At 48.1% G+C, this 12778-nt stretch overlaps 1 protein-coding gene across 1 annotated transcript in view; it reads right to left on the bottom strand.

The window, feature by feature from the left end:
- Positions 1-12778, bottom strand: part of sema4gb (sema domain, immunoglobulin domain (Ig), transmembrane domain (TM) and short cytoplasmic domain, (semaphorin) 4Gb) — a 254681-nt gene that overhangs the window by 220605 nt on the left and 21298 nt on the right. The window contains exon 2 of the mRNA XM_070876489.1: positions 10897-11163. Within this exon, the coding sequence (XP_070732590.1) occupies positions 10897-11026 (130 nt within the window). The 5' untranslated portion in view covers positions 11027-11163. The remainder of the gene's footprint in view (positions 1-10896; positions 11164-12778) is intronic.

Genomic DNA, 12778 nt, shown 5'->3' with positions numbered 1-12778 from the left:
GCCGTCACGTAGTATCTGATTAAGGTTAACGGGTCCTTGACGGCGCCCCTTCGCTTTGGGAGAGGGGTGCACCAGGGATGCCCCATGTCCGGCCAGTTATATGCCATCTGCGTGGAGCCTTTCCTGCGCCTCCTGCGGACGAGGTTGACGGGACTGGCTCTGCAAGGGCCGGGCATGGAGGTCGTCCTCTCGGCTTACGCCGATGACGTGCTCCTCGCGGTAGAGGATCCCGCTGACCTGCGGAGGATGCGTGAGTGCCAGGAGATTTACTCGGCCGCATCCTCCGCCAGGATCAACTGGGAGAAATGTTCCGGACTCCTGGTGGGTCAGTGGCGGGCGCCTTTTGCCTGGAGCACGACCCATCTCCTCTATCTGGGAGTCTACCTTAGCTCCGACGAGGAAGCCTGGCCGGCGAACTGGCAAGAGCTGGAGGCCAAGGTCACCGCTCACCTAGGGCGCTGTACAGGACTGCTCAGAGTGCTGTCCTACAAGGGTCAAGCGCTAGTCATAAACCAGCTGGTGGCCGCAATGCTGTGGTACCAGCTGGTCACTTTGACCCCTCCCCCTGCGTTTGTCGCCAGGATACAGAAGAAGCTGGTGGACTTCTTCTGGAACAACAGGAAGCACTGGGTCTCTGCCGCCATCTTGAGTCTCCCGCTTAGGGAGGGCGGTCAGTCGTTGGTGTGCGTCAGTGCCCAGCTAGCAACTTTCCGTCTTCAGACCCTGCAGAGATACCTTTACGTCGCGCCCCCTCCTAGGTGGCGTACGCTGGCGACGTATTTCTTCCGCCAGCAGCACGGCCTCAACTACGACACGCAGCTCCTGTTTGTGAGCTTGGGGGGCGTCAGGACCGCCGTCCAGGAGCTGCCTGTCTTTTACAAGGAACTCACCAGGGTCTGGAACAAAGTCTCCACCAAGTGCAGCTCTCCACCGTCTGGAGTGGCGGCTGTCCTGCAGGAGCCGCTGCTCGGGAATCCGTACCTCCACGACCGAGGTTTTAGGTGGCAGTCGGACGAGAGGGCTGTGGCTGGTGAGGTGACCAGGGTCAGGGACCTGCTCGATGGCGGAGGAGCGGGCTGGATGGTGCCAGACACGCTGGCGCGGCACCTAAATTCGGCCGACGTCCGTCGCACGGCCGATGCCATCGAGTCGCTAAAAAACAGCTCTGGGCCCTGACTCCGTTAGGTGTATCAAGGAGGCTCAAGCATGTGGGGAGATCCCGTCCGAACTGACCCCCGTCCGGACGGAATTCCTCATCGGCGCCAAACCCCGGAACCTCCCTCGGGAGCCGGCGCCTCACAACTTGAGCCGCATCGGGGAAATCCCCTCCGTGCCTTTCAGTTCCGCGCGGAGGGATTTCCTGTACGGGCTGCTCCTGCACACTCTCAACTTTGCAATCCTCGTCTGCCGTCCGGACACGCCATGGCGTACCATCTTGCCGTCCGGAGGAGGCGGGGGTCCCCGATGGAGTGCACTCTACGCGGGAGTCCTCCCACGATTTGGCCTGGAGGGTGGTGCACGGAGCAGTGCCGTGCAACAAATTTTTAAGCCGGTTCGCGGACTCCCAGGCCACCTGCAATTTCTGCGGTCTGGAAGAGTCCGTGTTCCATGTTTTTATGGAGTGTGCGAGGTTGCAGCCCCTGTTTTATTATTTAAAGGGGCTGCTCCTCAATTTCTGGCTGCACTTCAGTCCCACACTCCTGATCTTTGGGCACCCTGTGCAGAGGGGAGCAGGTAGGTCCGAGGGCCTCCTCGTAGGCACCCTTGGCCATGCTCCTGGGCATGGCCAAGGGTGCCATCAGCCGGTCCAGGCAGCGGGCGGTCGAGGGGGTCGTTCAGCCTGACTGCCTGCCTCTCTTCCGCGTGTACATCCGGGCCAGGGTGTCCCTAGAGATGGAGCACGCAGTGTCCACCAGTACGCTCGCTGCCTTCTGCGAGAGGTGGGCGCCGGAGGGACTGGAGTGCATCATCACCCCCGGCAACCAAATTTTAATTTGATTTTATGTTTTAAAGTTTAATTTGTTTTAATTGCCGGTGTTTTTAGTGCCCCCCTCCCCTTTTATAGGGGGCACTTGGAAAAAATTTGATTTTAGTGCCCAAAAAAACCCCCAAAAATAAAAAAATACAAAAAAAATACCAAAAAAAACCACAAAAAATGGGCCTTGAAAATGTTTGGTGTGTCCCCCAGATCGGGGGGCACGATTTAATGTTAGTTGTTTTTCTCCTTAAAGAGTTGTGGAGCTGTTGAGTTGGGAGCGGCCTAGCCAGTCACGTGATGTTCACAAGACTCAATAAAACCCCAGCCAGTTGGATTCGGGGGATCCACGATGAGGCAGGTGGTTGTGAGACTGGTAATGTGCAATGTGATTGCTAAACCTTTTGCTAATAAACCAACTAGTTCTTAATAACAATGTGTTGCTATGAATTCTTAAGCAAAGAACCCACGAACCAAATACATTACACCATCCTAACTTGGACATACCTGGAACTCCATCCCGAACAGCACAGTGGGAGCACCATCACCACGAAGACTTTCTGTGGTTCAAGGAGGCCCATCACCACCTTCGCAAGGGTAACGAAGGATGGGACGACCACATCCCGAGATGGAGCATTTACAAAAAAGTCCAGTGAGCTCGTTAGGTTCACTCAAATGAAACCAATGGTTTTGAATGACTGGAATCCAGCGCCTGATTGAAAACTGATTGGCAATCAAATGCTCAGCCATATAACCCGATACTGAGCTGAATAGCATGACAAAGCAATAAAGCAGCTTTACTTCTGTTTTGGAAAACGCATTCTGGTTTTGCAAGTAGCTGGGTGGGGGTGGGTTGTGGGGCAGGGGATGGTTGGGCCAGAAGCAACTGCAGCAAGTGCTCTCATGTCAGCACTGTCTAAACAACAACAACAAAGCAACTTGTATTTATATAGCACCTTTAACGTAGTGAAACATCCCAAGGCTCTTCACAGGAGTATTATGAGATAAAAATTTGACACCGAGCCGCATAAGGAGAAATTAGAGCAAGTAACCAAAAGCTTGGTCAAAGAGGAATGTTTTAAGGAGCGTCTTAAAGGAGAGAGAGGTTGAGGGGTTTAGGCAGGGAGTTCCAGAGCTTGGGGCCTCGGCAACAGAAGGCACGGCCACCGATGGTTGAGCGATTATAATCAGGGATGCTCAAGAGGGCAGAATTAGAGGAGCGCAGATATCTTGGCGGGTTGCGGGGCTGGAGGAGATTACAGAGATAGGGAGAGATGAGGCCATGGAGGGATTTGAAAATAAGGATGAGAATTTTGAAATCGAGGCATTTCTTAACCGGAAGCCAATGTACGTCAGCGAGCACAGGGGTGATGGGTGAGCGGGACTTGGTGTGAGTTAGTACATGGGCAGCAGAGTTTTGAATCACCTCTAGTTTACGAAAGGTAGAATGTGGGAGGCCAGCCGGGAGTGCATTGGAATAGTCACGTCTAGATGTAACAAAGGCATGGATGAGGGCTTCAGCAGGGAGGGGCGGAGATGGGCGATGTTACGGTGGTGGAAATAGACGGTTTTAGTTATGCTGCGGATATGTGGTCGATAGCTCATTTCAGGGTCAAATATGACACCAAGGTTGCAAACAGTCTGGTTCAGCCACTGACGGGAGTTGGGGAGGGAGATGCGGTCAGTGGCCGGGGAACGGAGTTTGTGGCGGGGATGGAAAACAACGGCTTCAGTCTTCCCAATATTGAATTGTAAAATAAAAAATAAAGCTGTAAGCTAGCACCGTAGTAGGCCATAATTGGGTCTTTACAACAACGTGATTACTCATGCTCAAGGGCATTAACTATTCCACAAGGCTTCAGTCAAGTAGAGCCCATGCACAGGAGTGCTCAGACATTGCACGATGCGATATTCCACAAAGGTTTCTCCTCACAGTTTTTAAGGTCACGGGTCCTTGGCACTTATCTACTCAAGTGAGTAAACAAAATGAGATGACTAAACTCACTCGCTCTGCCGGTAATTTGGGGAGATTTCACCTGCACCACAGTGCCGCCTCCTTAAATTGCATAACATTGGAGCTGGAAAATGTTATGAGGTTGAGCAATCTCTTGTCGGAATGCACGGGGGATCCGACTCACTTGGCAATGGCTTAGTATATAAGCAATGCGGAGCTAGGATATTAGACAGATCAGGAAAGAGTCTGAACAGGCTAGGGCTCTTTTCTCTGGAAAAGAGAAGGCTGAGGGGGCAATCTTTAAAATTCCGAAAGGGTTTGATAGGGTAGGCGTAGAGATGATGTTTCCACTTGCAGGTGGGACCAGAACTAGGGGCCACCAATATAAGATAGTCACTAATAAATCCAATGGCGAATTCAGGAGAAACTTCTTTACCCAGAGCGTGATTAGAATGTGGAACTCGCTAACTTATGGAGCAGTTGAAGTGAATAGCATAGGGGAAGCTAGATAAACACATGAGGGAGGAAGGAATAGAAGGATATGTTGATGGGGTTAGATGAAGAGGGGTGGGAGGAGGCTCATGTGGAGCAGAAACACCGCACGGACCTGTTGGGCCGAAAGGCCTGTTTCTGTGCTATACGTAACATGTAAATTAAACTATGTATGTAATCGACATTCCGATAGTTGAGCTGCTATTTCTGAAGACGGTCAGGTAACCAACAAAGAAGGAAACCACTCGGTTCTTAATTCCTTTAATTGCTGTCTCTCACACAACAGTATGGTTTGCTGCGCTGCATCATCATGAGAGCAAACAGGAAATAATATACAAATATGTGGGTGGGAATCAATCCGATAGCCAAAATGTAGCGTACCACCTGATGTAACCACCACGACAGCAGTCAAATTAATGTTGTTTTGGAGGTCATGGCACTTAAGGGTTTGAAATGCATGTGACCTGAAAGGACCTTGAAATGGGTAAAATTCAGATATTCATGACTAAACCTGAAACAGCCCAGCTCAGATCATTTAGGCCTTTTTCTGTTTAGTTTTCTCTTCTGCAGGCACTGGCTTTTGGAGGCAAGACAATTCTGGAGGTAGCCTTTTCGTACCTCATCTGTGAACTTTGACCTCCTATATGGGCCTAGACTGAGTATCAAACAACCAGGCAACCCTTGACCTCACCTCCAAACTCTGCCCTCATTTTTTTTAAATAAGTTTGTTCCGGGATGTGGGCATCGCTGGCAAGGCCAGCATTTATTGCCCATCCCTAACTGCCTTTGAGAAGGTGGTGGTGAGCCACTGCAATCCGTGTGGTGAAGGTTCCTCCACAGTGCTGTTAGGGAGGGAGTTCCAGGATTTTGACCCAGTGACAATGAAAGAACAGTGATATATTTCCAAGTCAGGATGGTGTGTGACTTGGAGGTGAACTTGCAGGTGATGGTGCTCCCATGCGCCTGCTGCCCATGTCCTTCTAGGTGGTAGAGGTCACGGGTTCGGGAGGTGCTGCCGAAGAAGCCTTGGCGAGTTGCCGCAGTGCATCTTGTAGATGGTACACATTGCAGGTACGGTGCGCTGGTGGTAGAGGGAGTGAATGTTGAAGGTGGTGGATGGGGTGCCAATAAAGCGGCTTTGTCCTGGATGGTGTTGAGCTTCTTGAGTGTTGTTGGAGTTGCACTCATCCAGACAAGTGGAAAGTATTCCATCACACTCCTGGCTTGTAGATGGTGGAAAGGCTTTGGGGAGTCAGGAGGTAAGACACGCCGCAGAATACCCAGCCTCTGACCTGCTCTTGTTGCCAGTGTTTATATGGCTAGTCCATACCTGGACCTAGATTGAGTTGTCAGGAGGCAGTCATGGCCACCTCTGCCCCCACACTGATCCTATCCTCATCCAACACCCACCAGGGTTTCTAACCCTCCAGGATCAGCCTGGAGCCTCCTGGATTTGAAGATTACAGCTGGTAACAAAACCCGGGAGAAAAATCATAGGGGCGCGAAAAAACAATGAGGAGTTTTATTCAATTTCTTTAAATATTTTCATTTATTTGTTACAAAAAAATATTGGGAGATGAAGGAAAAAGATGTTTTCCTGGGAGGCGTGGTGTAGACAGGAGGTCATGTGACGAAATCTCCAGGCATACGCCCAATCAGAATTGGCATCCCTGGTGCCCACGCACATCCACTTCCCAGCGGGAGAGACTGCACAGGGATCAGGGGCAGGGTCCCAAGCAGAGTCTTCTCGTCCGATAAAGGGTTCTGTCACAACTAACTTTTCTCCTTCTGACCGACCTGCTGTGTATTTCCAATATGTAGGTTTTTTGATTTCAGATTCCTGACACTTACAGCTTCCCCCGTTTTACTGCGATGTATCAGCGACCACGGCCTCCAATCAATCAGGAGGACATTTACTGGGAGGCCGGGTGATGCAGTGGGGCCGGCACTGTGCTTTCACCTTGGGACCTGGGTTAATCTCCAGTCCAGAATGATCAGATCAAAGCAGTGCCTGACCCTGCTGGCTGCAAGTGCATGTCTACATGAAGGGTTTCCATCCTGCTTCCAGCAAGCAGTGGGCCCACGTCACAAAACAACACTAATTCGGCCCTAATAGGCATTAAATTGGCTGGCTCACTCAGAGAAGCTATGTATTCAGTTTGGCTTGCTGTGGAATTTTTTTTTAAAATGTAACACTGCTGCAGTAGAAAGTGCATTTCTGCGTCTGAGGCTGAGTCATAATGGGCCGGGCCTTGCTGAAGCAAGGGATCTCACGGCACGGGCTATTAGGTAGACTATTTTTTTGCACCCTTTGGTTCAAAATCGTTTTCTTTTAATATTCGTTCATGGTATATGGGCGTTGCTGGCAAGGCCTTCATTTATTGCCCAACCCCAAATTGCCCTTGAGAAGGTGGTGGTGAAAATAAAATATATTCAGGAAAATATATGTAATCTGGAATGGCAACATTATTGGTGCTAGGGCTCCGCGAAGAGCGGTAAAAGAGCTTAGAAAGCCAACAGAAACAGAGACGGGTTTTTCTTGAACCGCTGCAGTCCGTGAGGTGAAAATGCTCCCACAGTGCTGTTAGGGAGGGAGTTCCAGGATTTTGACCCAGCGATGATGAAGGGAAGGCAATAATATTTCCAAGTCAGGATGTTGTGTGACTTGGAGGGGAACTTGGAGAGGGTGTTCCCATGCGCCTGCTGCCCTTGTCCTGCTAGGCACTAGAGGTCGCAGGTTTAGGAGGTGCTGCCGAAGAAGCTTCGGCGAGTTGCTGCGGTTCCTTTTGTTGGAGGTGTATGCATTTAACGGTAACGTTAACGTACTGGACGTGTGAGCTGATAACGAGGGCAATGGGGCAACTGGGACCTCAGTGAATGGCGGGAGCAACAGTGTATCTCCTTAACCAATGAGATTTTATGATGGCAAAAGAAATAGAGGAACAACGGAGAAGGAGGGTGAATCATAGTGGGTGAATTAGTCAAATCAGGTGCAGAAAGAGAAATAAAGAGAGGGAAAGCAAGATTGGAGTGGGGAGAGAGAGAAATAAGACAGAAAGGAAAAGTAAAATTTTCTTCAAAAAATTGATATTTTTAAGACTTCTACCAACTATTTACTACATGCAGGAATGAGACGGAACAGTTTAAATTGTTCCCTTTCTGGGCCAAAAAGGTTGATTGGCACTACATTAACAAAAGTATTTACGCTGATAGGTTCCAGCCCTAACTTTCTGCAGCGAGTTTAATGGGTAATCAATGTGCAAATGCGGCACGTTCTTAAAAATAATGGGCAGGCCAAGGGCGAGACACCACTTGAACGAAGGAAATGATGAAGTAAATCAACCAGCACGTTCTGGAGATTCACAACTTTTGGCGTATCACTTAATTCCCTGAGCTTGCTGGGCGATTTGCACATCAGTAATGAAAAATCGTTAATTTTCCCGGCAAAATCAAACTCATTGTCGAGGTAGAGTGGAGGGAACTTCAGTCTGCACCAATCCGTGAGCTGCAATGCAGGATCTCACTGGATAGTGGCTTTGATTTAGGATCTCACAAGCGCTTGACAATGTTGTCAGAATTCCTCAGCATTAACGTCCCCCACAACTGGATGAGAGTAAACATGTACAAAGAGAAAGTGAAAGAAAAAAAAGGCACACTTATTGTAGCAAACATATCACGATCATCGTAGGATCTGCCACAAGCTAACTGTATATGGGTGCGGGGGGATGAATAAAATGAACAGGAAGTGTATGTAGCTGTGGAGACCATAACCAAAGTCAGCACCAAAAGAATTCTGGGCTCAGTAGAGTGGTACTGTATGGAGGATTCTGAGTTAGAGGCAGAGCCCAACAGCTTTAACTTCTTCACTCAGAGAGTGGTCAAAATGTGGAACTTCCTACCTACCACAAGGAGCAGTTGAGGCAAACTTAAGGGGAAGCTAGAAAAACAGGAGGGAGAAAAAACGTAAGAAATAGGAGCAGAAGTAGGCCATTTAGCCCCTCGAGCCTGCTCCACCATTCAATAAGATCTTGGCTGATTGATCTTGGCCTCAACTCTACTTTCCTGCCCACTCCCCATAATCCTTGACTCCTTTATCATTCAAAAAAATAGTAGGTTTATGCTGATGGGGTTACATAAAGTAGAGTGGAAGGAGACACGTGGGTGGGTGGAGCATAAACGCCAGCAAAGACCCATTGGGCCGAATGGACTGCAGACTTGATGTAGCTCACTGGGTCTTTATTTTTAATCTTCCACTAATTCTATTCCCCTGAAAAGAATCACCGACCTAGGTTGGAGTTCCATGGGTCCAGCCGCCCTCTGCCGCGAGACCGATGAGCCCATTCTCAGCGTGCGAGTCTATGAAGTGGATGCTGGCCAGAAATGTCTTCATGGAAGGAGCATCAGCTGATATTCTCACTCAACGTGCCCGCCTTCCAGCATGGGTCAGTGGGTCGCTGTCAGGAATGGCAACTGTGGCTCTTCTTTGATCCCTCCCTTAACTCCGGGGCGCCCAAGCGTAGCCTAGCTCGCGTCATCACTGTCAACTCCACACAGGACAGGAATCGAACCCGGCTCTACAAAGGTCTTAACCCGAGCCTGATATCCTGCCTCCAACTGTGATATCAATCAAAGCAGCAATGGGGCGCAAGTAAAGTTTTATATGTTTACATATATATATATTAAAAAAAATACAAGAACTGCAGAGAGGATGACGGACAACAAGATCACAAGTTCAATTGGCAAACCATTGAGCTTCATTCTCTCTCTTCAGGACATTGTCCGAAGTCTTTCACCAGATCACTTAAGAACATAAGAACATAAGAATTAGGAACAGGAGTAGGCCATCTAGCCCCTCGAGCCTGCTCCGCCATTCAACAAGATCATGGCTGATCTGGCCGTGGACTCAGCTCCACTTACCCGCCCGTTCCCCATAACCCTTAATTCCCTTTATGGTTAAAAATCTAACTATTTGTGATTTGAATACATTCAATGAGCTAGCCTCAACTGCTTCCTTGGGCAGAGAATTCCACAGATTCACAACCCTCTGGGAGAAGAAATTCTTTCTCAACTCGGTTTTAAATTGGCTCCCCAGTATTTTGAGGCTGTGCCCCCTAGTTCTAGTCTCCCCGACCAGTGGAAACAACCTCTCTGCCTCTATCTTGTCTATCCCTTTCATTATTTTAAATGTTTCTATAAGATCACCCCTCATCCTTCTGAACTCCAATGAGTAAAGACCCAGTCTACTCAATCTATCATCATAAGGTAACCCCCTCATCTCCGGAATCAGCCGAGTGAATCGTCTCTGTACCCCCTCCAAAGCTAGTATATCCTTCCTTAAGTAAGGTGACCAAAACTGCACGCAGTACTCCAGGTGCGGCCTCACCAATACCCTATAAAGTTGCAGCAGGACCTCCCTGCTTTTGTACTCCATCCCTCTCGCAATGAAGGCCAACATTCCATTCGCCTTCCTGATTACCTGCTGCACCTGCAAACTAACTTTTTGGGATTCATGCACAAGGACCCCCAGGTCCCTCTGCACGGCAGCATGTTGTAATTTCTCTCCATTCAAATAATATTCCCTTTTACTGTTTTTTTTTCCAAGGTGGATGACCTCACATTTTCCGACATTGTATTCCATCTGCCAAACCTTAGCCCAATCGCTTAACCTATCTAAATCTCTTTGCAGCCTCTCTGTGTCCTCTACACAACCCGCTTTCCCACTAATCACTTGCAGGTCGATTACCAACTGCCCAGTACCCGCTATACACAAGCACAAAATAACACTCGCTACATAATCACTATGTAGTCCCCGATATATCACCCCTATACTGTACCTGCTATATGTAAGCCCTATATAGTACCCAATATATGTAAGCCCTATGCAATACCCACTATATGTAAGCCCTATGCAGTACCATTATATGTAAGCCCCATATACTACCCACTATATGTAAGCCCTATATAATACCCACTATATGTAAGCCCTATGTAGTACCCATTATATATAAGCTATATATAGAACCTGCTATATGTAAGCCCTATATAGTACCCATTATATATAAGCCCTATATAGTGTCTGCTATATGTAAGCCCTATATAGTACCTGCCCTATATAAGCCCTATATAGTACCTGCTATATGTAAGCTCGAAACGGTACCATTATATGTAAGCCCTATATAGTACCTGCCCTATATAAGCCCTATATAGTACCTGCCCTATATAAGCCCTATATAGTACCTGCTATATGTAAGCTCGAAACGGTACCATTATATGTAAGCCCTATATTGTACCCCCTATATGTAACCCCTATATAGTATCCATTATATATAAGCCCTATATAGTACCCACTATATGTAAGCCCTATATGGTACCATTATATGTGAGCCCTATATAGAACCTGCTATATGTATGCCCTCAGTGAGGCCAATCTTTGTAACCCTGGTAAACTCAATACAGGGAAAAATTGCCACATTACCATGAAGCGGTACCGTCCTTCTGGGAATGTTGTCCAAATCCACAGTGTGCGTCAATGGGCACAGCGTAACTCCAAGTATTAACAGGATGAAGAGGTGCACTTTGCGACCGCAGCTGCTCATTTTCTGCATTCTGAGGTGTGTAATACTGTTGAAGTCGGGCTCAGTGAGATAAACTAAAGCGACAAGCCGTCTATTTTTCCTCTGGCATCACGCAAATGTCCTTCCAGAACAATTTTCCACACTGTTCAGTCATAGATTCATAATCTCTGTGGGAATGAAGCATAAGCAAATTAAACAAAAAAAATGATTGGTCACTGCGCAGGTCAAAGCTTCAGCTAGACACACCAGCACTAAGAACAATGCGCATCGATCAACGTTTTCTCCTCTACTCCAACACTCCAAGCTCATACTTGTTAACCCGCTTCCATCCAACTCTTCCTGCCTACCCTTACACAGCGCCTTTAACATAGTGGAGCGTTCTGAGGTGTTTCACAGAGGGGAGGGAGTAAAGGTCTGACACCAAGCGGAGATTGGGAGAAGAGTTCGAGGAGGTGACTGAAGGCAATGGTTTCATAGAATCATAGAAATTTACAGCACAGAAAGAGGTCATTTTGGCCCATCATGTCCACGCTGGCCAACAAAGAGCTATCCAGTCTAATCCCACTTTCCAGCTCTTGGTCCGTAGCCCTGTAGGCTATGGCATTTCATGTGTACATCCAAGTACCCTTTAAGTGTGGTGAGGGTTTCTGCCTCTACAACCCTTTCAGGCAGTGAGTTCCAGACCCTCACCACCCTTTGGGTGAAGAAATTTCCAATCAAATCCCTTCTAAACCTTCTACCAATTACTTTAAATCTACAACCCCTGGTTGTTGACCCCCTCTGCTGAGGGAAACAGGTCCTTCCTATCTAGGCCCCCCCATAATTTTATACACCTCAATAAGGTCTCTCCTCAGCCTCCTCTGTTCCAAAGAAAACAGACTCAGCCTATCCTCATAGCTAAAATTCTCCAGTCTAGGCAACATCCTCGTCAATTTCCCCTGTACCCTCGAATGTAATCACATCTTTCCTGTAATGTGGTGACCAGAACTGCACGCAGTACTCTAGCTGTGGCCTACCTAGTGTTTTATACAGTTCAAGCATAACCTCCCTGCTCTTGCATTCTATGCCTTGGCTAATAAAGGCAAGTATTCCACATGGCTTCTTAACCACCTTATCTACCTGGCCTGCTACCTTCAGGGATCTGTGGACATGCACTCCAAGGTCCCTTTGTGCCTCTACACTTTTCAGTGTCCTACCATTTAATGTGTATTCCCTTGCCTTGTTAGCCCTCCCCAAATGCATTACCTCACACTTCTCCGGATCGAATTCCATTTGCCACTGTTCTGCCCACCTGACCAGGTGATTGATATCTTCCTGCAGTCTACAGCTTTCTTCTTCATTATCAACCAAACATCCAATTTTTGTATCATCTGCAAGCTTCTTAATTATATCCCCTACAATGGTGTGGAAGCAAGTCATCCTCGTTTGAGGGACCGCCTATGAACCACAAAAAGCAAGGGCCCTAGTACTGAGCCCTGCGGAACCCTACTGGAAACAGGCTTCCAGTCACAAAAACACCCATCAACCATTACCCTTTGCTTCCTGCCTCTGAGCCAATTTTGGATCCAACTTGCCACTTGGCCCTGGATCCCATGGGTTTTTACTTTCATGACCAGTCTGCCATGTGGGACCTTATCAAAAGCCTTGCTAAAATCCATATACACTACATCGAACGTACTGTCCTCATTGAACCTCCTTGTTACCTCTTCAAAAAAATGCAATCAAGTTAGTCAGGCACGACCTTCCCTTAACAAATCCATGCTGACTGTCCTTGATTAATCC

Source organism: Pristiophorus japonicus, chromosome 3, assembly GCF_044704955.1.
Source record: "Pristiophorus japonicus isolate sPriJap1 chromosome 3, sPriJap1.hap1, whole genome shotgun sequence".
Taxonomy (NCBI): domain Eukaryota; kingdom Metazoa; phylum Chordata; class Chondrichthyes; family Pristiophoridae; genus Pristiophorus; species Pristiophorus japonicus.
This window is presented reverse-complemented; position numbering and strand designations above follow the sequence as displayed.